This window comes from Haliotis rubra, unplaced genomic scaffold (genome assembly GCF_003918875.1).
Source record: "Haliotis rubra isolate DU_JTF1 unplaced genomic scaffold, ASM391887v1 Scf144, whole genome shotgun sequence".
Classification (NCBI taxonomy): domain Eukaryota; kingdom Metazoa; phylum Mollusca; class Gastropoda; order Lepetellida; family Haliotidae; genus Haliotis; species Haliotis rubra.
Window position 1 is genome coordinate 1072877 of NW_025765381.1, and position 25864 is coordinate 1098740.

The window sequence follows — 25864 nt, forward strand, 5'->3', positions numbered from 1 at the left end:
TGAGTTGCTCTGCGCATAACCTTTGTTGAGCATTTTGGTGATAAATCTGACTCGAAGTTCACATGAAGTTTGCGTCGCTCGAAAGTCACAGGAGGGGGGAAAGATGAGTGTCGATGGCTGCTCACACTTAAGTAGTTTCAAGGCAGCCAAAGGGACCGAACCTTTCCGTTTCATTCATTCCTATTTTATCGCCTGCACCACAGCTGACACAAGACGACAGAAGGTGAAAAACCTCTCTTGAAACTTCACAATAAAATGTTTGACCGTTTTAATGCACTGTTCACTTTCTGTTCTTTATCATAAGTAAAGATTACGAATTTCTAACAGAGGAGACCACTATTACGCATTAGCTTTTATGTTTGCGATGCTCCTTTGCTTACATGCACTTGATACTCTGTTGAGCGAAATCCGGGTTTCCTTGAAATGTCAGACGATTGTGTTGGGAGAGGTGTGTTTTTTACGTTGTTTTGAACCAGTACGCTTTGTGGCAATAACAAAATACTCATGAAATGATAAATTGCGACCAAATTCAAATTAACTGTGAACAGTCGATTGGTTCTCCGTGAAATACGGTGACTTCAAATTGACAAAAACAAACAAAAGACATTGGAAAAAAACAAGTGCTAATTTGAAATATAAGCTGAAATTTATCCGATATTCTGGTGCAAAGTACTGCTATGTAGTATATCTGTACATGACTCTCAAACACGATACTTAAGTGTCCTTCTTGTTACCATATTTCAACAAAATACATTTTCCTCTCATATTTTCAGTACATGAAACAAGGTGTACATAGTGGTTGTTTCAGTCATTTCAAATACGTTGTTGTTCATTGAAATTTCTGACTACAGTTCAATGTTTTGGATATGACATATTATTTTCTTTTCGTTTTTCTCAGATGGACAAGTTACATTCTCATTCAAATAATACCTATATTCAGGGGTGGAAATAACTTTAAAATTGCTAGTGTACTCCGGTACAGTGTCACATGTAAAATCACTTGCCCTGATAATTTTTCCACTATACCGGCCATTTGCTTGTTGATTTTTTAAATAAACAACATAATTAACATTGGAATATCAACTGGACACCGGTACAGTGTGATATACAAATTTGCTTGCCCGACAGAAAAAAACACTGGACTCTGGTGTCGGGCAATGGGTTATTTCCACCCCTGCTATATGTAAATGTGATTGCATGGTTTTGTGAAGTATCGTTCTTTGTCCGAACATGAATCTTTTGGCATGTTTCTGTACCTGACACATGCTGTTATTTCTGCAATTCCATAACAAACAAGTGTGACACATTATCAGGGTGAAACTTTTAGCAGTAGCTAATTTATGCATGCTGTTCAAACTGTTTTGTTTGTTGACTGACAGTTTGATTACTTTTTGTAATCTCTCAATTTCACAGTGCATTTCTTAGCCTGGTCTAAGGCTGGAATGATAAAACTGCTGCAAGAACCTGCATATTTAGTACAGGTTTCATCCAGAATACAAAAAAGAGTCCAAAATACACATCAGCTTTATGTTAATCAATACAGTGCTTACAAGAACATTGTTTTCACTGTGTTTCAATCGACAGAATGTTCATGTTTACTTTTGTTTTCAATATATCTTGTAAAATCTTGTAATGACTGAACTCATTTCTTGACTCGTATTAGAATTCAGTAACCCATGCTTCTTCTATCAGGTAACTAATGAGATCTGGTGGTCAGGCTTGCTGACTTGAAGTACAGCATCATATCCTAATTGATCAGTAAGATGCTCATGATGCTAATCACTGGATTGTCTGGTCTACAATCGATTATTTACAGACCGTCACCATATAGCTGTATTATTCCTGAGTGCGGAGTTAAACAACAAACAAATCAAATCCTGACTTAGTTGTAGTCATGCCTCTTAGAAATTAATGATACGGGTAATGATATGTGTTGTAATAGGCAAGGTGAAGCCGTGCACTACAGTGGCTGGTGTCTGGATGGTGTCATGCTGATGCTTAGTTACAAACATCACTTGAATATACCATTTCAGGTACATTTGGGTACATTTTCATATTTTGGTATCAAATATTCATGTTATGACTAAACATGTTGCTTGATTGATGCCATACTCAGTAATGTTCTAGCTGTATGGCGATGGTCTGTAAATAATTAAGTCTGGACCAGACAATCCAGTGATCAACATCATGAGCATTGATCTACCCAATTGGGATGTGATGACATGTCAACCAAGTCATCAGGCCTGACCACCCGTACCCATTAGTCGCCTCTTACGAGAAGCATGGGTTGCTGAAGACCAATAGTAACAGGATCTTCAGGGTCACATGTTGGTACAATTGCTTCCAAATTATATACGTTTCAGTCAGTGCATGTATTGTAAAATTTGTAATTTCAGTAATTTAAATTTGTACTTCCAGCTGTAGTTTCAAAAATATGTGTCAGGCACAAACAGTGTGCAGAAAATCCTTAATTTCTCTTTACTTATGTGCTGTATGTAACTTTTCAGGCCAAGTCCTGTCTTTGCCACACATGCAGGAAGCACTGTGTACGTCTCCATGCCTGTCTGTTCTGTGTCTACTTTGGCTGCTACAGTGATCGACATATCCATGACCATGCCAGGAGCAAGAAACACAACCTTGGTGAGACGAATGATCCAAACTGTAAACTGTCATGAATGCATTGTATTTATCTTTAAGGGGTAGGTTTGTATGTGGTTGTGAAGTTTATGCCCTGTGTACCACATTTGCTGTATAAGCACTGTGGTTGCTAAGAAAATTATCCATGAGTAGTTCTTATTGGACACATTAAAACCATGTGAAAGTTAAATTTATTTTCAGATATCTCATGATACTGAACAAGCCTTAAGTTCTTTCAGTGATGATGGCGGCGGGGTAGCCTAGGGGTTACCATGTTCGCATGTCGCACCGAAGGCCCATGTTCGATTCCCCACAAAGCTACAATGCGTGAAGCCCATTTCTGGTGTCCTCTGCTGTGATGTTGCTGGAATATTGTTGAAAGCGGCGTAAAAATCATGCTCACTCACTATACCCTTTCTTGAGTAGTAGTTTATTTCGGCAAATTTCTTGAGTAGTAGTTTATTTCGGCAAATTTCTTGAGTAGTAGTTTATTTCGACAAATTTACCGAAATAAACTACTACTCAACTAGTACTCAGCTATACCCTTTCTGCTGTTTTCTGCAACAGTTGTTTGATACACACATGAAAACATGGACTGTTGTTCTTATCATGTCTCTTATCATATATAGATTACTTACTTGAATTGTGGTTTATTTCAGCTATTGACATGGTGTATGGAGCCATCTACTGTTTCTCCTGCCATGACTACGTGTATGACCGAGAACTAGAGCTGTTGGCTTATGGACTGGGGCGGAAATCGGCATCCTCGCTTGGTCAGTCGGACACATGTAATATCCTGTCATTCTTCTTGCATCCATAATATCCAGAATAATATTATGATGGCTGGAATGAGATGTACTGATGTTTGAAGGGAGATGTGTTTTTAGTGGAGTGAACTACGTATTATCTATGATGAACTAATAGTTACAATTTGGCTAAAAAGTACAATGATATATTCATCATGTTCATCCACATGAAAGTTTATTTTCAGTAAATCATCTCATTTAACTTATGTGAAAAATATTAAGAATAAAGATAAATGCATGTGAGACTGGTGTCTTGTACCATCCATCTACCTGTAACTATGGTAACATGAATTCCTGTCACATTTGCAGGCCTGAAAGGGTCACTGACTCCATGGGACCCATCAGAAGAAGAGGTTGCTCTTCTGAAACTGAACCCCAAACGAAGGAAAGTTGAAGAGAGATCAACCATAGGTATGTCCCATCACTTCCTCATCGATGAGATATTAACATGGCGCTAATGTGGGTTTGGTCTTGTGACTACTCTTGTAACATGTTGGGGGCAGTTGGGTAGCCTAATGTTTAAAGCGTCTGCTCGTCACTCTGAAGACCCAGGCTTGATTCCCCACATGGGTACTTTGTGTGAAGCTCATTTCTGCAGTCTAAGTAAACTTAGGCTCAGTATTATTCATTTCACTTCTATACTGAGTCTAACAAACCCTAGTAGAAGGTCGTGTCAGCTAATGTTTGAACGACCTATAACCGTCCAATCAAACGCGAGACAGATGAACGGATTTAACCAATCAGACAACGGCTACTATTTTAGGGTTCAACGGGACTTACAAACCAGTTTTTGGATTTTCTTTTGCCCTGGTCACTGACACTGATCGCTCAAGAAAATCTGCATAAAACACAGATATTTGAGCTGCAGTATATACGCTTAGGGGTTTCTGATGACATGGTTACTATTAGCTTATGTTTCCACAAGATGACATCCTGGAATATTGACAAAAACGCTATTTTCAGCGACTGTTTACTCGCTGTTGTGAATAATGCGTCCTCCATGTGTAACACTCGGAAACGATCGTGCGGAAAATAGCATTCAGAATCATTCAAGTTTTCGAGGTAAAAGTTCGAACGGCATCTGCGAATGTTAACTTTCATGATTTTGTAAGCTGTGTTCTGATTGGTCAATTCAAAAGGTTAGCTGACGCGACCTTCTACTGGGGTTTGTTAGGAGTGTAACAAATAATACTTTGACAGCTCATTTCTGGTGTTCCCACCTTGGTATTGCTGGAGTATTGCTGAAAGTGCGTTAAAACCATACTCACTCCCTCACTCACTCTTGTAACATGTAGCTTTGAATGACAGGTTGTACATGCTGTAAGTGCATTCTGATTGGCCCTGAGCTTGGGATTTCATTAATTCTGAGTAGTTCAGAGAGTTCAACTGTTCATTTGTGTACATACACTTGTAGTCTCAGCACATTAGAAGGTTTGAGCAAATTGTGAAGCACTTACACGCAAGCTACTAATGTTGTGTATTTGTTTCCTCTGTCATTGACAGGCCTTCGAGGTTTGATCAATCTGGGCAACACCTGCTTCATGAACTGCATTGTCCAGGCCCTTACTCACACACCCATCCTCCGTGACTACTTCCTGTCAGACCAGCACAACTGTCAGACATCCAGCAACTCCAAGCAGTGCCTCGTCTGTGAGATGTCACGTCTGTTTCAGGAGGTAATCTCACTAAATACGATCTGTTACGTTGTTACAATACCTCTTTGTATGAAAGTCCCGATAGACCCTCCGAGAATCTCGTGAACCCTGAGTTATCTTTGATGTGCTAATGTAAATGAAGGATGCTTGTTTTTTAACTTATCAGATTTCAGTTTTCTCAAATGAATCCGCTCCATTGCTTTACCTATTTAATAGGAATATATTCAGTCTCAACAATGGAAAAGTGATAGAAATATTCCTTAGTTTGCCTCTGGGATGTAGACACTGTTGCACTTACAGTGATGAAGTAACAGTCTCCATTGCTTCCATTTCACTGTACAGAACCACATGGTTGTACAGAAAACCTGGAAACCCTAATGCTACTATGCTTATTTGATTGATCACCTGACAATATTTATGGAGGGTTTTCAGATCTTCATGAGTAAAAGATTTTTAAGACCCATATATTAATAGAAACCTATGCTCTTCTCAAGAAATATTTGCCATCTCCTATATCTCAGCCAGTTGGTTACTGAAACCAACAGTGGCCAGTTAAGCTGCTGAATACCTACGTGTTGCATGCCTTGTATGTGTACATGACCTTCTTTGCTGGTTGCGGTTTTAGGTCTGGAGTTGTATTTGTAAATCATACTCTTCTTGTGTGTTGACCCGTGAATATCTGGGGTAGAATAGGTCTTCAGCAACCCATGCTTGCCACAAAAGGTGACTGCTTAGGCGACTAATGGTGGTCAGGCTCGCTGACTTGGTTGACACGTCATCAGTTCCCAATTGCGCAGATTGATGCTCATGCTGTTGATCACTGGATTATCTGGTCCAGACTCGATTATTTACAGACAGCCGCCATATAGCTGGAATATTGCTGAGGGCAGTGTACTCAACTCACTCACTCACTCACTTCTTGTGTGTTACAGTTCTACTCAGGGGTTCGCACACCTCACATCCCGTATCGACTGCTGCACTTGGTGTGGACCAATGCTCGGCATCTAGCTGGCTATGAACAACAGGATGCTCACGAGTTCCTCATAGCTGCTCTAGATGTTCTACATAGACATTGCAAGGGTAAGCTTTCCAAATGAAAACAAAGTGGGTGAATTGTACACCTGACAAGTAAACAATCTCTTTTTATCTAGGTCTTGGTGGCCAGTGAATTTTGTATTGATAGTTAAATAAATCTACAAATGTTATTTTAGACCAGTGAAGTACAGACAGGACCACTTATTATTGTCCTCTCACTTGCCCTGTGGTCTAGTGGAAATTTTGAAAGGTTTCCTTCCCTGTGAATGTCTAGTCTTTCTACATTTACAGTTCAGACTGGTAGACTGTCAACAATATGAAGGCTAGTTTTTGGTCGGCTTAGCTATGGGTAACACTTTCGTCAAACCTTTTTTCTGGTGACCAGTAAGAAAACAACATCATATTGTTTTGCGTGAACGAACAAGAGAAAACGACTTTGTCAGTAAAGACGTCAAATTTGCAATTAAACATAGCTAGACAAGATTATTTATCTTTCCAGTTCTAATTTGTTTTTGCTGGGCATTGTATTATATGCAGGGATTAATAACAATCAGCTGTGCACTCATTTCCGGCGATCAAGTTAAAACGTACCCAATAATCTTAGGTATAATATTATACCTAACACTATTATTTAACCAAAAGAAATATATCCTAGCATTGTGTAATTTAATTACAGGTTTTGCTCTATAAATGTAAAATATGTATAATCAACACTAATGTTTTACGGACCTTCATGAACATGGTAAGCAGTTCGTGATTGGTGATAAAAATATGTGAAATTGGTGATATCGCGTTTGGAGCGAAAAACATACCCCCACGAACATGGTAAGCGGTAGTTGTACGCACAAGGAATGGGGTAAGATAAGCGAAGTTATAATTATCGATAACTGCCAGTTGTCTGTGGTCTGAGTTGGCTGCGTTTTGGACCCCATTGCGGGAGGACAGCTTATGTACAAAACATACCATTTTGACACTGATTTTAAGGGTCAAATTAGGGGGTCGGCTTATCTATGAGATCGGCTTATCTGCGGTAATAGGGAAAAGACTTTTTGATTTTATAGTATATAGTTGTTTTTTGATGACAAAACAAAATGGCAATGGAGCTGTATGGCAATGGCTATTTTGGAGTTGTACAGTTGGGGAAATATAAAATAGTGATGCTTTTAGAAGTAGGGCTGCAACGATTCACCCAGACTTCGATTATCAATATTGGACCCTCGATTCGATAATTTTTTATTCTTTTCATCAACATCAAATTTCATTTAACTCATTTATGAAACAAAACATATCATACTGAAACTTTTTGCAAGATTTGACTAGGAAAAATCAGGAATGTAAATGATGTAACCTTTTTCAAACATAAAATATCATGTTTAAACACAGAACAGCGCTTTTCACTTTCTTGTCCCCATGTCAAGGAACATAAAAGTTAATAAAGTCAAAATTTCGAAAGTCAACTGCAAAGTGCTCTCAGTCTGACTCGGTGCAGATCATTGCAGATGATCATACGGAATGATCATATTATTGGAAAGAAACACAAGCATATCCACATGGTCACTTGTGAGGCATGTCCTTTAGGCAGTGACCAAATCTCTTGCTGCAGAAAAAAATCTCTCACTGGCTCCACTATATCTCTGCTTCAAAACACTGATCATAAATTTGAAACTATCATCTTGAACAGTTGAATATGGGCGCATATTATGCACCAGGTAACCACCAATAGCCTTGGTTATCGCCATTTTCCAAGTGTCATTCAATTTAGATATATTTACAACATCACTAAGTTTCAGCTGTCCACTAGCACTCCGCTCATTTGTGCCAGGTTTGTCCACTGTCGGTTCAGTTTTTGACACCAAGCTATCAGTGACGTCCACATTTTGTTTTCTTTTTAAGTGGCTGGCCAAGTTTGTTGTCGATCCTGTTTTATATTTCACGTCCACAAAACAAATACAGCATGTTGCGGCACTCGGATGTTACACATTAGCTTTCCCTGAAGCTGAAATGCTCGAAAAACTTACGACTTTCAAGTGAGTCGGCTTTTTAGCGTGAAATCCATCGTCCAATTAGCGAAATAGTGATGGTGATTATCGAAAATTGAAATAAAGGTGTAAGGTTCGATTTTTGATAATCGTTGCAGCCCTAATTACAAGTGCAGGTTAATTATTATTAATTATATGTAGGGTAACATGCCTTGAACTTATGAAGGGCTTTGTCATCTCCTTACAGGATTGCAAAGGCAACATACTATACATTGCATTTGATCAATATATGGATACTTCTTGTGTTTTCTTATTTGTCTGATATCTGTCAAATAAATGTGAAAGATGAAGCTGATGGGCAAATAGAAATCAAAACTAAGCCAATGTTTTTATTATCCCCGCAAACTTGGTACATAGATTAGTCTGGTGGTGTACTGGTGCCTTTTGGTAGTTTTGGAATTCTGAATAAAATATTTTTGGCATTTCCATGGCAACAAGTTTGACTTAGATTGAAATTGGTGCTTGTGCTTCTTTCTGGAGCAGAACTTTTAAAACCTTTCAATAATCTCCTTCCACTTTTATATATGCACACCAAAACATTTGACATAATCATAACTCGTAGACATATTCATGAAGAGTATTTTGCCATTGCGGGGGATAGTGATGACTTTGTCTTCTTGTTGGATTTAATTTGGCTTTGGTTCTTCATAAAATCTACAGCTGTGAAAAGTGTTGTGTGCAGCTCTAAATGCTTGTTTATGACTTTAGAGAAGATATCTTTTCCAAATATTGAGAGGGTATGATGATTCTGTTCTGTTTCATCAGGTACCAATGGCCTCAACTCTAACAATCCGCATCACTGTAACTGTATCATTGACCAAATTTTCACCGGGGGCCTGCAGTCAGATGTCACCTGCAAAGAGTGCAAGTAAGTTGACTCCAACAACATAAAGGTTTAAGTAACACAAGATGGTCTTATGTTTCTCATTTACCATGAAAGGATGATGTCATGGACTTTGTCTGGACCTACTGAGAAGGGGCGGTGGGGTAGTCTAGTGGTTAAAGCGTTCACTCATAACACCGAAAGGCCAGGATTCGATTCCCTACATTGGTACAATGTGTGAAGCCCATTTCTGGTGTCACCCGCTCTGATATGGTGGAATATTGGTAAACGCTATATTATAAAAGCTGTTGCTAAACTAAACTGACTGACTGACTCACACACCTACTAAGAAGTAAGTGTCAGTATTCATTCCAAAATTGTAATGTTAAATTCCATTTGGTGTTTTAATCACTAAGCTTGACTGCCTCTTTGGGCAAGCGGATCGTTTGTGGATAGATTGTCTGGAGGACAAAGGGTCAGTAGTTCAATCCCTGGCCGCAGCATACCTCAAGATTTTAAGAGTGAGTCACATTGGCAGTATCTCAGCTATATCATGTAATAAAACAAGTAATACAATCATAATACATATTATTAAATAATAAAAATCTGTCAACGAAGGACAGTATAAACAAATAGAATATCACAGATACAGATGTAAAACTAGAATGAATCTCTAAAATGTTTTAACTATTAAAGACATAGGATGGGATTGTACTGGAGTTGGTGGGGTGGGATTGTAGTGGAGTTGGTGGGGTGGGATTGTACTGGAGTTGGTGGGGTGGGATTGTGCTGGAGTTGGTGGGATGGGATTGTGCTAGAGTTGGTAAGATGGGATTGTACTGGAGTTGGTGGGGTGGGATTGTACTGGAGTTGGTGGGGTGGGATTGTACTGGAGTTGGTGGGGTGGGATTGTACTGGAGTTGGTGGGGTGGGATTGTGCTGGAGTTGGTGGGGTGGGATTGTACTGGAGTTGGTGGGGTGGGATTGTGCTGGAGTTGGTGGGATGGGATTCTGCTAGAGTTGGTGGGGTGGGATTGTACTGGAGTTGGTTGGGTGGGATTGTGCTGGAGTTGGTGGGACGGGATTGTGCTGGAGTTGGTGGGGTGGGACTGGAGTTGGAAGTGGTTGGGTTGGGGGATGTGGTGAGTTGGTACATGCAGTAGTTGGTGGGGTGGGAACTTCGTGGTTGGGTGGGATGTGGTGATTTACATGCAGTAACTGATTGGGAACTTCGTGAGAGGGGTGCTCTTCCATAACATATTTTGTAGCATGTATTAATTTTAGAAATGGATACAGCCAAAGTGTCAGATAATTTGTCCCTGTTTTGTATGAACTTATATGTATACTTGTAAGAGCAATATACAGATCATCCTCTTGTTTGTCCTGACATATTGGTAGGCGGGGATGCCATGTCTTGTATGGATTCTGTGGTATGTGGGCCGCCTCTGTGGTGTAGTGGTTAGAGCTTCCGCCCGGAGAGCGGAAGGTCGCGGGTTCGATCCCCGACCGCGTGATACCAAAAGACGTTAAAATATGGTACTTGTTGGTCCCTGCCTGGCGCTCGGCATTAATGGGTACAACAAGGACTGGTCGGCTTGGAGTCAGTATACTGTGTCTGAGTGGGGTATTCATGCTTCACTGCGGCATGGTATCTTATTGAGCTAGCACTATGAAACCAGCTTCAGTCTGGGCTAGTACAAGCAGCCGCACATACACATACATATACACACGCATGCATGTCGTCATATGAGCGAAATATCCTCAAGCACAATGTTAAACCCAATTTCACCTCACCTGTAGTATGTGATGTGAATGTTCCTGCTGATCTGGGTCCCATAACAAAGCTATCTTACCACTATTACTATTAGTATGACTATCATAATGTTAAAGGTACGATCAGCTCAGTGCTAAGATAGCTTTGTGCAGCAGGGTCCATTTCTTTACACTGGGCATGTCCTGATATGTGTTCCATGTGTTGGTCATTTCTAAATCAGTTTGTGTGTCTTGTTTCAGTAATGTTTCCACAACGATTGACCCTATATGGGACATCTCACTAGACTTGGGTCCAGGGCCCCCTTCCTCCAACAACAACAACTCTCACCTCTCTATTGAATCAGGTATGTCGAGGAGAAGTTCCATTTCTAGCAAACCATTACAGACGAACCTGTGTGACACTTGTCTCAGTCAGAGAGTAAGAACTATTGGACATGGACACACATTTCATATATTCAGTATGTACTAAATTCACATGTAATAATCTGTTTCATGTAATAATCTGTTTTATGTAATAATCTGTTTCATGTAATCTGTTTCATGTAATAATCTGTTTTATGTAATAATCTGTTTCATGTAATAATCTGTTTCATGTAATAATCATGTAATAATCTGTTTTATGTAATAATCTGTTTCATGTAATAATCTGTTTTATGTAATAATCTGTTTCATGTAATAATCTGTTTCATGTATGTTGTGTACATGTTCAGTTGTAACGTTGTCAGTGAATTATAGATCATGTTACAAATGATGAAGCTTGAGAGAAGTGTTAGTCTTGTTGCAAATAATGACTTTGATAGTTAAAGGGTGTCTGTGGTCATAAAAACAGTTTCACTGTCCAGAGTTACCTACCTTAACTTTGGCAGGACCCACATGTCATGGGGTTGAATCTTAGATTGAGCTTCATTGTGGACTGAAGTCCCTCAGCAACATGCATGAGATGTTAGGTTCTGCCCTAGGTGTTGTCAGTGGCATGTATCACTTTGAGGTTTACTCTTTAGCTGCAAACAAAATGAATATTGTACAAGTACTTCTTGTCAGTTCCCTACTGCGTCTTATTATACAAGTGTTCCCAAGTTTTTCGTACTACTGCAGTGCTACTACAGTCAAAGTATTCTCTCGCTCAGTATTATTCGTTACGGTGCTATACTGAGTTTAACAACTCCTAGTAGAAGGTCGCATCTGCTAACCTTTGAGCGACCTATGACCCATAGCTTTAAGATCCCCTTCAAAAATGATAGTGATGTTTGGGTTTTTTTCCCCTTACATTTTGCTTTACTGGAAGGATGTGAAATGATCTGGGATTGAAAATGGCCCAGATCACAGAAGGCTTGCTTGGGAGATATTAATAAAGTATTATGTAAAATTCCAGTATTTTCATTTAGTCCAGAAATACTTGATTCAAGTTGTGTGCAGTCAAGTGTCATACAGACTTCTGCTGATAGAATGTATTGTATATTCCAGGCTACACTAACAGTCCAGGGACATATGAACCTACCTCATTGATTGAGTGCTTGAAAAGGTAGGCGATTTGCTAACTTTCTGTCTTATTGAGTGTATTGGATTGATCAATCCTTTTTATAGACAGTAGATGTTATCAGTTGTCAGTTAACATTAGGAATGTGAAGAATATACATAAATCCAAATATTAAAAATATATCCCTTTTTGCAGGTTTATCGCAGACATCTTGAGAGTATTGATTATGGTGTTTACATTCTATTTGTGAGATTAACTTGGATGAATATTTAATATCTAAAGCTCTAATTACTAATTGCATCACAGGATAAATACCAAGATGTATATGCTAATAAATCATTCAAACAACATTTCAAAAACGAAAAGGTTTTTGAATACAGTGGTCCCTCGCCATAACGCGGGTCATTCTTTTACAAACTATATCTGTCAAGGCGGTGTTATTGCTGAGAATTGTGTGTTTTGCTGATTGTGTTATCAATCAAGAAAACAGTGAATGTTTCTTAAGCACTTTAAAACCCATAATACAAGGATATACAATGGACACTTATTTCCACCCATACTAAATTTCGCTGGTTAACTCTTACATCATGATTAAACTGAGCACAACAGCGGATTGGTAGATACACTATGATATGAAGATGTGTGCTTGCTCGGAAATTGTTTTATGGGAGCCACTGATTACCCTGCAGTTTAACCGAGGTCACGGTATTGCAAAGGTCGTTACTGCGAGGGATGACTTTATGCTCAATAGAACCGATTAACATGATCTACTTTTAATTCAGTTCATGTTATGTTAACAAGTGGTATTGTTTCATTATTGCCATATTACTGTCCTGAAAGGTACGTCATGTACATATTTTGAACGATTAATGGTCAGATTGTTATATTTGGTTTATTCTCATTTGGTTTACCTTGGTGTCCAAGGTGCCAGAATGTCAGAGAAACATCTGTTAGGTGTGCCAGAAGCCGGTGATCATGGGTTTGATTCCCAGTTCTTCCTGATTATGGTTCTAGGGTTGTCAGCACCATAACCATGGTCATAGGTTCCATCAAAATGGTACGCATCTGAAACACTTTACTGTGTTTATTCGAACCTTACTGTTCAAAGTGAACTTAAACCCAACAATGAGTTTCTCTGTGCAGGTTTACCAAGCCTGAGCACTTGGGCAGTTCAGCCAAGATCAAGTGTAGCAAGTGTCACAGCTACCAAGAGTCCACCAAACAGTTGACAATGAAGAAACTGCCAGTGGTGGCATGCTTCCATCTCAAGGTGAGTTGGAATGCTTTGTCACAGCCGAGGACTCATGGAATAGACTTCAAACATTGTGTCCATGTGGGGTATTAAGTGCTTGAACCACTGTACTAACCAATATCTACTGGTGTGATTTTGTGTTTTGTCTAGTGGGAGTCTTTTGGTGATATATATAGTCAAGTTTAAACGGAAATGAAAATATGTTGAAGAAAGAAACATTTAACTTGTAATGCTTGTTTTAATAATATATAGTATATTCCTCTAGAAGCATGTGATAAGGTAGGATTATCAAGACTCACTACTGTGTCACCACTTGGATACACAGGAAGCAAAAAAATCAGCTATCTTCCAAGCCCTCATCAGGTTACGTACCTGTGAAGGTCCGGGCTAGAATATTGATATTCAGTAACCCATGCTTGTCGTAAGAGGCGACTAACGGGATCGGGTGGTCAGACTCGCAGACTTGGTTGACACATGTCATCGGTTCCCAATTGCGCAGATCGATGCTCATGCTGTTGATCCCTGGATTGTCTGGTCCAGACTCAATTATTTACAGACCGCTGCCATATAGCTGGAATATTGCAGAGTGCGGCGTAAAACTAAACTCACTCACTCACTCATCAGATTACAACATTAAAAGGCTGCTGTGACAGGATGGCTCAAAACAACCAAAGCAGATTGCTATCACCAAGCCCAACTCTCCACAGCAAGAAACTGTAGAGATTGAGATGAGAGCTTTAGCTTTAGCTAACTTGCATGACATTCAGACCAAACTTGACACTCAAGTGATTCATTTTTGGCTGCATGATATGTTAAAGAGTTTTTATGCTGATCATATTTTTTGTTGCAGAGATTTGAGCATTCCACAGGCTACCATAAGAAGATCTCAACATTTGTATCATTCCCAGAAGAGCTAGACATGACACCCTTCATGTCATCTTCGAGAAACAACAACAATGGCTACTCAAATCAAATTGTGCAGGTCTCTGCCAAAGGTCTTTCATGTGAAAACAAGTGAGTGGTAGAAACAATAATTTGACATGACTGGATACAGCATCAGTTGACATGACACGATTCAGAATCAGTTGACATGACTAGATGCAGAATCAGTTGACATGACTGGATGCAGAATCAGTTGACATGACTGGATGCAGCATCAGTTGACATGACTGGATGCAGCATCAGTTGACACGACTGGATGCAGCATCAGTTGACAAGACTGGATGCAGCATCAGTTGACACGACTGGATGCAGCATCAGTTGACATGACAAGATGCAGAATCAGTTGACGTCATTTGCATGGATTGACCTTGCATGCACTTCATTGACCATGGTATGTCTTTACCAATGTTCAGCCTATAAAAACAGAAACTAATTACCATAAGTTTACATGACAACGTTTCCATGTTTTGGTTTCATTTTTTGATTGACATTTGCCTTTGATTGATCAACATTGCAAGCACATAATTGAAAAATGCTTATTTTTCCTTATCCTGACTCATGCTACTTGCTTGTCTTCTTCTTCTTGCGAACACAGTGGAACACTTGTATCTCCCAATTGAAGTTCCCTTCAATGTAAGATCACTAATTAGTACTCACCACGAGTTATCTGTCCCCTCGTAAGCACAGGAACGAGGGCGCCACCTCCTGACATGTGCCTCACTCTCTCCTTCTTCGCCCAGTGAGCAGGACGTGAGAGCACCTGTGTCTCCCTACACATTATATCCTTTATTTATATTTAGTTATTTACCTCTTATAATCTTCTATAGAGGTGTAACTAGTATCCTTATACATGATGCATTGATATTTATTCGTGTTTCTACTGTTTTATTCACGGTCCGCCGTGTTTGCTCAGTAGATTGCGTTAATGAAAATCTGCACTGTTTGTAAATTATGTTTCTCTGCTGCTGATCCGCATTTAATATGCCCTAGTTGTACTACGCCATGCTCTACTGTTTCACGTTGCAATTTTTGTATTAAATTGTCTAATTCTGCCTTTGATAAATATTTATGTTGCGTCTTGAGACGTGCAGCAGATAGATCATGGAAACAGACTTCAGTCATGGCTGATAGATCAGAGTCAGATATACCCTGTCAACTGTTGGCGGACGACCCTCTACCGTCTGGTGTTCCGCTTGAGTTACCCTCGGGGGAGAAGCGTGGAACGCAGTCCGCTATATCCAAGAAGCGACCTGCATCCCAGGACATCCCGTCGTCCCAGTCTAAGACCAGAAGAGCTTCCACGTCGTCACAACGTACGCTCGACTTCGTGACTCGATACCTACACGAAGGTTAAGTGGCTCCAAGTCATCTTCATCCAGAAGATCTATAAGGGATTCATCGTTCGCCAAGGAAGTCTCCACCAAGGTCTCCCTATACAAGCCACTCGTCAGTCCGTTCACCACATTCTTCTCGTCGATCCTCATATAGATCTAGGACTCCACCTCACTCTATTATCTGTGATCCGACGTCAGAAGAGGAAGAGGGTATCGTATTCTCGGATGCAGAAATTAGATACTGGATGGTGAATGGTTTGGAACTTTCTTCCCCGTCTAAGAACGAGAACTCAGCCCATACTTATTTGATGAAGGAAGATGATGCTGACACTATCTCCTTACCTCCTATTGACCCGATAGCAGCGGTTCCAGCTAATCTGGATGTAGCTTTTACAAAATCTACGAAGTTTCAGACGGCACATTTCCCGGTTTTCAACGCTAAAAAGTTTGCAGGCCACAATATGGACTCCTTTTTCAAGGCTCAAGAGATTGATGACAACTTTAAGTTAATCAGCGATGCCAAGTCCAGGAATTACAAGATAGACGATCGCAAGCTAGCCCAGTTGGATACCATTTCTAGGAGAATGTTTTTGGATTGAATAGATCTAGAACTGTCAATGAAACTCTCATCACCAAGTTCAAAGATTCTACAGATGAAGAACATAGGATGATTTATTCGGCTCTACTCATGCAGAAAAGAGACCAACAGTTCCTAACAGATCACTTGTCAGCTCTTTCTGCAGCTACTACTATGGCTCGTCGTCAGGGTCTCCTAGCCTCCTGTACTTGGGGTAATCAATTTACTGAATCCCTCTACGCTGCCCCGTGGTCATCTCCATATATCTTTGGTGGTAACATAGACAAGGTCTCCAAAGAGGTGTCTAAGGACTCTAGAGAGGTGCTTATGATTAAGTCCATGGATACGTTAGCTAATGTCATTAAGCAAACATCCTTGAGATACCCCAGCCGTTCCAGTACAACCATCTCAAGTGGGTGGACGCCTTCAGCTGCACTGGGAAAACTGGGGATTCCTACAAGATCCTTATGTATCCAACATCCTACAGCACGGATATCAAATACAACTCAAGGCCAAACCTCCGTTGACAGTCATCTCTCCAAGGTTTGACTTCCATCCGTTACAACTACCAATGTTAAGAGAAACAGTAGCTACTCTATTCAACAAACAGGCCTTAGAAGTTCTGGATCAACGAAACAGCGTACCAGGTTTCTACTCCCCAGTTTTCCTAGTGCCCAAGAAAAATTCAAAGGAAAAGTTTCGTCTCATATACAATATGAGCATCTTCAACAGAGACTATCTAAGCAAACCGCCAGCGTTTTGCATGATACACCTACCGCAACTACGGCACTTAATTCCTCCCAGAGATTACGTGGCCAGCATAGATCTGCAAGACGCATATCTACACATTCCGATTCATCCAGATTCAAGGAAATATCTAAGATTTATCCTAGACGGAATACATTACCAATGGAAAGTGCTTCCCTTTGGAATCTCATCGGCCCCCTGGTTATTCACAAGAGTGACGAAACCTATCATCTCATATCTACATCGTCAAGGTCTTCGCAGTGCGTTTTACCTAGACGACAGGATACAAGTGGATCCAGATCCACAGCGTCCCAGACTACAGCTGAAGTTTATAATCATGTTACTAACTCAACTAGGATGGTTAGTAAATCTACTCAAGTCAGACCTAGAGCCAACACAAGATCTGCAATTTCTAGGTATATGATTTCTAACAGCCCAGAATCGTATAGTTGTACTGGAGGACCGATGGATCAAGATCCAACAGTCAATCCCACAAGCCTTACTCTCTCCGCTACCACTACGACAGTGGCGGAGCCTATTGGGATTACTCACATCAGCTCAAGACTTGACAGTCAGAGTCAGACTACAATTACGCCCGTTGCAAGTCCTTATCAATTCACATCTCAACGACTCTCTACCGTTCAGTCTACCAGATCACGTCAAACCTCACCTACTATGGTGGACCAAGAGATCGAATGTTTGCGTAGACGTCTCCTTAATAGAGCCGGAATCGGAAACACATCTCTACGTAGACGCGTCACTACAAGGTTGGGGAGCCCATCTCGCCAACAGGACAGCGTCAGGCCTATGGAGCAATCTAGAGAGCAAGTTACACATAAATCTGCTAGAGATGCAAGCAGTCATAAACGCCCATAAGTCACTGGAGCAACTTACTACAGAACGCTCAGTTGATGATTCACACAGACAATTTGACAGTGGCGTTTTATGTGAACAAACAAGGCTCAACAAGGTCCCCGAACCTATTGTCTCTGTTTCCTATTGTTCGAATTAATCGACAATCTCAACATACATGTCAGAGCATGTCACATTCCAGGAGCAAAGAATGTATTAGCAGACGCTCTCTCTCGGCCACACCTACCATCGCCGACAGAATGGATGCTCCACACAGAGATATTCACTCAAATTATCAAGGAAATAGGAACTCCACTAATAGACCTATTTGCCACTCGATTCAACAAACAACTGACAACATTCGTATCGCCAGTTCCAGACCCACTAGCATGGGCAACGGACGCACTAAGCATATCGTGGGAAGGACTCAACGCGTACGCTTTCCCTCCACCAGCATTAATCCCACAAGTGTTACTCAAAATCAGACAAACTCAGAGCCTCCATCTGATTTTGGTCGCGCCCTACTGGCCAGCGAGAACGTGGTTTCCAACTCTTATTCAAGAAATCGGACAACCAATACTACAACTTCCAGAGTGCTCGAATCTGTTAATACATCCGCACACCAAACAAGTGCACGGAAAGCCAGAAATATTCCAACTTCACGTATGGATTGTATCAAGGCGTGTCTGAATAAGAGAGGTTATTCAGCCAGAGCGGCAAAAGCAGTCACACTTGCCCTGCGTAACTCAACTCGCAACTTATACGATGACAAATGGCACAGTTTTGTAAATTATGCTACTAAGAAAGGATTTACAGCTAGATATGCTACTCATCCTCAAGTGGCTGACTACCTATGTTATCTATGTCAGACTAAAAATCTAAAAGGCTCAACTTTGTACACTTATCTTGCAGCAATAAGCTCTGTCATAACTATGAGAACGGGTGTCAAGTTAACCAAGACCCCAGAGTTACTCGCCTTGCTACGAGCATTCCGGATTGGAGGATCAAAAACGAAGATTTCACGCTCCAGCTTGGGATCTGAATATAGTGCTCCAACACCTCACAAGTGAGGCTTATGAACCGTTAGAATCTACATCCTTTGAATTTCTGACTCAGAAAACCTTGTTCCTGTTATCTCTAGCTTCGGCTGCCAGGATGTCAGAGATTCACGCATTGGATTACGAGAGAACATGCTTTGATGATATTCATAACATCGTGCATTTGGGACTACGTTGGGATTTTATCGCCATGAACCAGTTACCAGGGCAACCAGACAGATTATTCCACGTCCCAGCTCTCTCATCTATACTTAGACCTCATGATACGATGGATCTATCACTATGCCCAGTAAGAGCACTGAAAATATATCTCCACCGATCCAAACAGAGGAGGGCAAAATTCAAGAGATTATTTATTCCTCTATCAACAGCTACGCAGACGAAAGTCTCACGTACTACTATCTCCATTTGGATCAGAACTGTCATACTACGTGCCTACAAGGCTGCAAGACTGGACCCTCCAAGAGCATCTAATCCTCATGAAATTAGAGCGCTAGCATCTACACTTGCTCTACATGGCAACTGCTCTTTGAATACCAGGCGGTGGGGTAGCCTAGTGGTTAAAGCGTTGTCTCGTCACGCCGAAGACCCGGGTTCGATTTCCCACATGGGCACAATGTGTTAAGCCCATTTCTGGTGTCCCCCGCCGTGATATTGCTGGAATATTGCTAAAAGCGGCGTAAAACTAAACTCAGTCAGTCAGTCAGTCTTTGAATACCATAATGGAGGGTTGTTTCTGGAGATCCGATATGGTGTTTGCCAACCACTATCTGAGAGATATCTCCACCACCGAGGACGTCTCAGGTATCCACCATTTCGGTCCCATGGTCCTCGCACAACAGTTGACAGTTCCTCGGAGAAGATAAGTCAATCTTACAGATTTACTACTTATCTTATAACAGTACTAAATAGCTATATGCTATATATATTTTGCTTAAGTTCATTTATTATCTTAAGCTCAGTACTATGGTTGTCATATCATAACAATATATTAGCTAACAAACTCTACGGAGTTTGCTATTATATATTTAGCTTAAGTTTAATCATATCTTAAGCTCAGTATTATGGTTATATTATAAAATATATTAGCTAACAAACTCTACGGAGTTTTTGCTATTATATATATAGCTTAAGTTTATTCATATCTTAAGCTTAGTACTATGTTTACATCATAAAAGTATATTAGCTAAGAAACTCTAAGGAGTTTATGCTATCATATTAACAAGCTTAAGTTTATTAGTCTTAGGCATAGTATTCTTGTTGTATATACTTTTATCATAATAATTATATTGTAATAACTCATATATGGCAGCTGATAAGTTAGCAGCAGGAATTCATCAATTCAGTGCCTTTATGAAGTTCCCATAAGGGTTATTACAAGCATTACTATACAAATCACTAATTATCTAAATCCAAAGTATTCTGTATTCCCACCTCCGTATCCGTCGGATTCTACAAGCAAGTAGCATGAGTCAGGATAAGGAAAAATATGTAATTTTCTGATTAAAATTGATATTTTATACTTATCCTGACTCATGAGGTAAGCCCTCCCGTCCTCCCCACATAACACTTTGGATTTCCCTGAAAATTCAAGTGTTGGGCTCGCTATAAAAGGAGAGAGTGAGGCACATGGCAGGAGGTGGCGCCCTCGTTCCCGCGCTTACGAGGGGACAGATAACTCGTGGTGAGTACTAATTAGTGATTTTACATTGAAGGGAACTTCAATTGGGAGATACAAGTGTTCCACTGTGTTCGCAAGAAGAAGAAGACAAGCAAGTAGCATGAGTCAGGATAAGTATAAAATATCAATTTTAATCAGAAAATTACATGATGTTTTTACTTTCTTATTTTGCATAAGTTTACTTATCTCTATTTTTTAGTGAGTTATGTTTTCTCTGATTACTGATGTTTCAGATACTCTTTGTTCTCTGTGGTGAATCACAGTGGTACTATAGAAACTGGTCACTACACATGCTACATCCGCCTCCACAAGGACCAGTGGTTCAAGTGTGAAGATCACATGATCACAAAGGCGTCACCAGAAGAAGTTCTCAATAGTGAAGGGTAATACCTTTAGTCATGTCCTATCTTGTTGAGAGACGTGTGAAAGAACACATGGAGTAGGCAATCCCCTATTGTAGGCTTTGGAAACATCCAAGTCTTTCCTTTGAACCTGCAACAGCTGCAAGCGTAATTCTTGTAAGCAACATGTAGGGACAGTGATATTCTGTCCCATGGTGTGAGGATGGTGTGAAGCCCTTTTCTGGTGTCCCCTGCCGTGATATTGCCTGAATATTGCTATATGCGCTGTAAAACCACTCGCTTACTCACTCCCATCAGGGTGTGGGTCTGAATTAGTACCAAGCAATCTATATTTGTCATTTGAGGGCAACTTGGTGGTCAAATTGGCAACTTAGTTAATAGTATGTCAGCATAACCTGATGGCATGGATCATTGCTCACAGTGGATTGCCTTGGTTAGACTTAACAGACCCCCTCATTAGACTGGAATACTTCATGACATGTACACACACTACCTCCCTCCCTCCCACCAACTTTTATCCTAAATGTCTTTTGTCTTTCAGGTACCTCTTGTTCTACCACAAGCAGATCCTAGAGTATGAATGACATACGTGGCTCTTAGGAAATGTTTAATTTGTCAACTACTTGCTCAACTGTTGTAAATCAGGTGAAATCAAACGGATGCACTACACCTTGCCTGTCGCTGCCTCATCATTTTGCCCAGCCATGATTAACCCTTACCCTCAATTTCCATGGCTGTACTTGGACTTTAAGTTGGTTGCACCATGGACTGAAACATCGGTTGCACCTTAGACTGAAACACCAAGGGTTGTACTTAGGGACGCACCTTGAATTGCACCGATGTCCTAACCAGCAATGTGACAAGACTGTAAAACCAGTGAACTGGTGGAACACTATTGAAATGATGGAAAGCTGGTTATGGAAAGCTGGTGAAACTACAGACATATTGCCATAATTACCACTGACTTCCTGCTGTTGGCAAGGACAATTATGATACTGCGATCAAAAGTCACAATGGGTAAAGGGTTACTGTGCCAATGTACAACCACAATCACTCTACCCCACCCTAGTATTCCACCCGTGTTGAGCTGCATCTGTATCAGACAAGTCTGATATACGGGTACTCAGATGACTGGCCAACACCTCAAGGCAGCCATCTTCCCCCGATGGCTTAGCAAAGGTGGGAGAGGACCTATAAGGGTATTATTATGTATGATGTGTAGATTAGCTACTCAAGCGACAAGGCGTGGCGTCTATCGTCTGTACATATCATGAGAGTACTTCTACTTCGGTGTGAACAATACATGTGTATTGTCAAGTAGCTGTGTTACAATGCCAAAGATTATTTTGTTACATTATGTTGTGATACGCTTCTTGATTGAATGTGAAGCTAAGTTTGAGCCGTCAAAACTGCACCTTGACTCGTGCTGAAGTCTTTCAGTCAGTTTCTACATTTACAACATCGTTTTCATTGTCGACAACAATGACTGGAAAATAGTGCTTCAAGGGTTGATCAGCAAGCTAAAACTGGCCCCACAAAATCAAAATCAGTGCTGCCCTTCAATTTTGAGTTGGTCTGTTTGGTTTAATTGTAACATACTATTTATTGTCCTTTGAATGTCAGGAAAATTAAGAACTACTTAAGTATATCACTGCCATTCTCACCTGGTGTGAGCTTTTTTATGTATTTATCAAACGCATCTTTTGATTGATTACATTTTGGGTGTGAAAATCATATTTCTTGAATACATAGCAAAGCTTTAGAATTAAAGCAAGATACCAAGTTCATTGATCACATGCTTTGTAGTGGTTTTGGTTTTAATCGTTGGTCAAGTTTAAATATCAAGACGGAGGGTGATTGTTTCCATATGGTCCTGATTCTTGTTCATCTGTAATAAGTTGTTATTTTCAAAGCACATTTAATGTTTTTTGCTCTTGCACCTGGTACTGTTCAGTTTACTGATCGTTACATGGTATTTCTTGTTTGTTCATTTTTTAAATTTATTTTCAAGATCAATAGTTCTGTATAGTTTTGGTACATGGAAACTGCGGAACAGCTTATAAGTAGTAATGATGCATGTGACTTGGCATGTAACAAAATAATGATGGTAAACAACTCAAAATAATTAGTCACCCTTAGGTTATGTCGCTATCAGGTCACACAGAAAAATTCTCTCAGCTCCCTATTATAAAAGAATTGAAATTTGTTTTGGTCACAATGTGTCTTTGTATTATTTAATACATTTAAGACAATGCGGGGATAATTTAACAGTAAGGTAGAATGGTCTCATTTTGAAATATAGTGACTTCATGTACAATCATATTTAAAGAGTTAGTATATAAGTTCCTTTATGGTTTGAAATAATTACTTGTGTGATATAAGAATGTATCCCTGAATGTTTTATTGGAAACATTTCCTGTTAAACCATGTTAACAAAATTAAGTCTAACAACTTGATAACGTAATCTGGAGTAGTTGAATGTCAACTGACGTTTCCCCTCTTCTCCACCAGTTAATTTGCATACAACGGTGCATGGAGCTGTATAATTATTTTGAATGGATGCTATATCAGTTGCAGCAAAGAGTTTGCAAGTCTTAAAATTTGGCTGATCTTGTTAAGAATGTTAAGCTTCTCAATATTGGTAGTAGATGAAAGTGTTTGTGTTTGTCAAGACAAATCCATCCCTATCTGTGTTCTAACACATGGCATAAGGATACTTCATGCATGGGGAAGCTCTATTTGCAAGCTTTAACTTGTGAAACCTCGGCCATGACACAAGATCTCTAATGGGTTTCACTATTTTGACAAAGTATCAATGCTGACAATACCAACTTTATGCCAAGATATCCCCTGATATCAAAACCACAACGACTTGAGGATGTCAGGGGGTCGTTTTCTATCGAGACTTTTGTATACGGCAATAGAAGTATTCTTAACAATATATACTGTGTATACACAATTCTTAGAGTTGACCATAACAGTCAGTGTCTTCAGTGTTGATTTCACAGGATTGTACTTGGTTCAGTTGTCAACTTGGGTATTGAAGTTCTGCAAGTATGCAAGATAGTAGGTAAGTTTCTAAGTTTAGAGAAATTTTAGGTTTCCATGTACAAAATTGGCCTTGTCTACATATTCACAGACAGTGTGTCAAATACATTCAGCAGGGTATTGTTGGAACTCTTCTGATTCCTCTTGGCAATTATGTGCAGTGAACCTGTTTATCCAGACTATAATAACGCAGTTAAATCGCCTCGATTAACACATTGCTGGATATGCAAACTTGCAGATAAGCAAAACTAACAATAATTTCCGTTCTGTTATTGTTGCCATCAATGTCCAGGGTATCATAGTGTCTCTGTTCATAGGTGGATCCAGTCTTGAAATTTAAATGACCATTGAAACACTCATGAAAATGAAGTCTGCTCCCCCTTCCCCTTAAGAATGTGCATCCCCTTTCTCAAAAAGCTGTATCTGCCCATGCTGTTCATGGAGAATGCAGTGACAGTCCTAACCAATTTCAGCCAATGGGACATAACCCATCTAGCAAAGAACCAAGTGTTGTTTGTCAACAAACTGATGTGACATGTTCTGTTACACATTTTTATTAGTTATTTACAAGCCACCACTTACATATGTCGGAGCCAGACCATAAGGAAATATGGGTGCTGCAGGAGCGGATACTAGACGGTGTGTACCTTAGATAAGTGTAGGAAATGGTTTAACACCAAACATGACAGCGAATTGCAAGTTTAAGTAATACAACTTGTACTCATTGCCTTTTTGTACATTTTTACTGTATTCTTCCTATCTCTTAGAAATCTGTGATATATTGTAAGTATGTTTTGCAAAGTATGTTTACTAAAGTACATTGTCTCAAGCTTACATAGAATGCTTCCTGGATAGGCTCTTTACTGAAAATGAATATTTTCTGCCAGGTAAAAAATGTAGTATTTGTTGAATAATTGTTGCTTCAAAAACATGGGAAACATGGTCAATACAGCCATTTTGGTATAAACTTTCTTTTTTCTCATTAGAATTGCTATGAACATGTTAGACAGTCTTCCGAACATTGTGAAATATTAGCACTGATAAGAAGCCATAGTTTTTGTTCTTTTTAGTACACTTTGACAAAAATGCATGAAGTGGGCTAATCTTTCAGGAGATGTCAGGAGAAAAACTAAGAAAATGAGATGGATGAAAATTTGAGAAATAATCGTATCATCCTAACATACATGGCATGTTCATTTGGATCCTATTTTAGTGTTTCAACTGAACCTGAACTATAACTTGTCTTATGTCCTTAATAAACAGCATGTCTTGGCAATGTGGAATTCCTGAAAAGAACATTATTATTCACTGAACTTGTGTATTATATTCAGAATGCATAGATCAATTTGAATGTTTAATATTTTGTTTTATTCAGCTACTTTTGTATAATTTGAAAATGCTCTAAAGTTTCTAGGAATTATTTTCTTGCTGTTGTGTTGGTAGAGATGTCAGCCATAAGGCAGGTTTGTAATTCTTAACAGTATGTACAGTGTACAGTGGTGTTCAGTTTCAGTGATAATTAGCTGACGTTGTGTCAGATGTCTGTGGATAAGTTGACAATGTGGTGTAAACTTCAGTTCAAATGCTGCTGGTGAGGGTGTGCCAGTCTTGAGGAACTTGGTATTTCTTTGATTACACAATGCCACTGTACATTTCTCAGTGTACCTGGCAGCAAAACTAATTTTTCTGTGAACTGTAAATGTTAAGATGATGTTGTGTTAAACAATTTTCAAGGCGCCACTAGTATATTTTTCTCAGACATGGAG

The 25864-nt window shown here is 39.8% G+C and overlaps 1 protein-coding gene across 1 annotated transcript; it reads left to right on the forward strand.

Moving 5' to 3' along the window:
* The first annotated feature begins 19 nt into the window (after positions 1-19).
* Positions 20-23479, forward strand: LOC124269334 (ubiquitin carboxyl-terminal hydrolase 22-like). Its single transcript, XM_046704348.1, has 13 exons — positions 20-223; positions 2508-2640; positions 3297-3410; positions 3753-3854; positions 4947-5119; positions 6031-6178; positions 8938-9040; positions 11009-11112; positions 12233-12290; positions 13389-13515; positions 14348-14511; positions 20922-21071; positions 21592-23479. Exons 1-13 carry the CDS (start codon positions 104-106, stop codon positions 21632-21634), a joined length of 1539 nt encoding a protein of 512 aa, XP_046560304.1. The 5' UTR covers positions 20-103; the 3' UTR covers positions 21635-23479.
* Positions 23480-25864: the final 2385 nt, after the last annotated feature.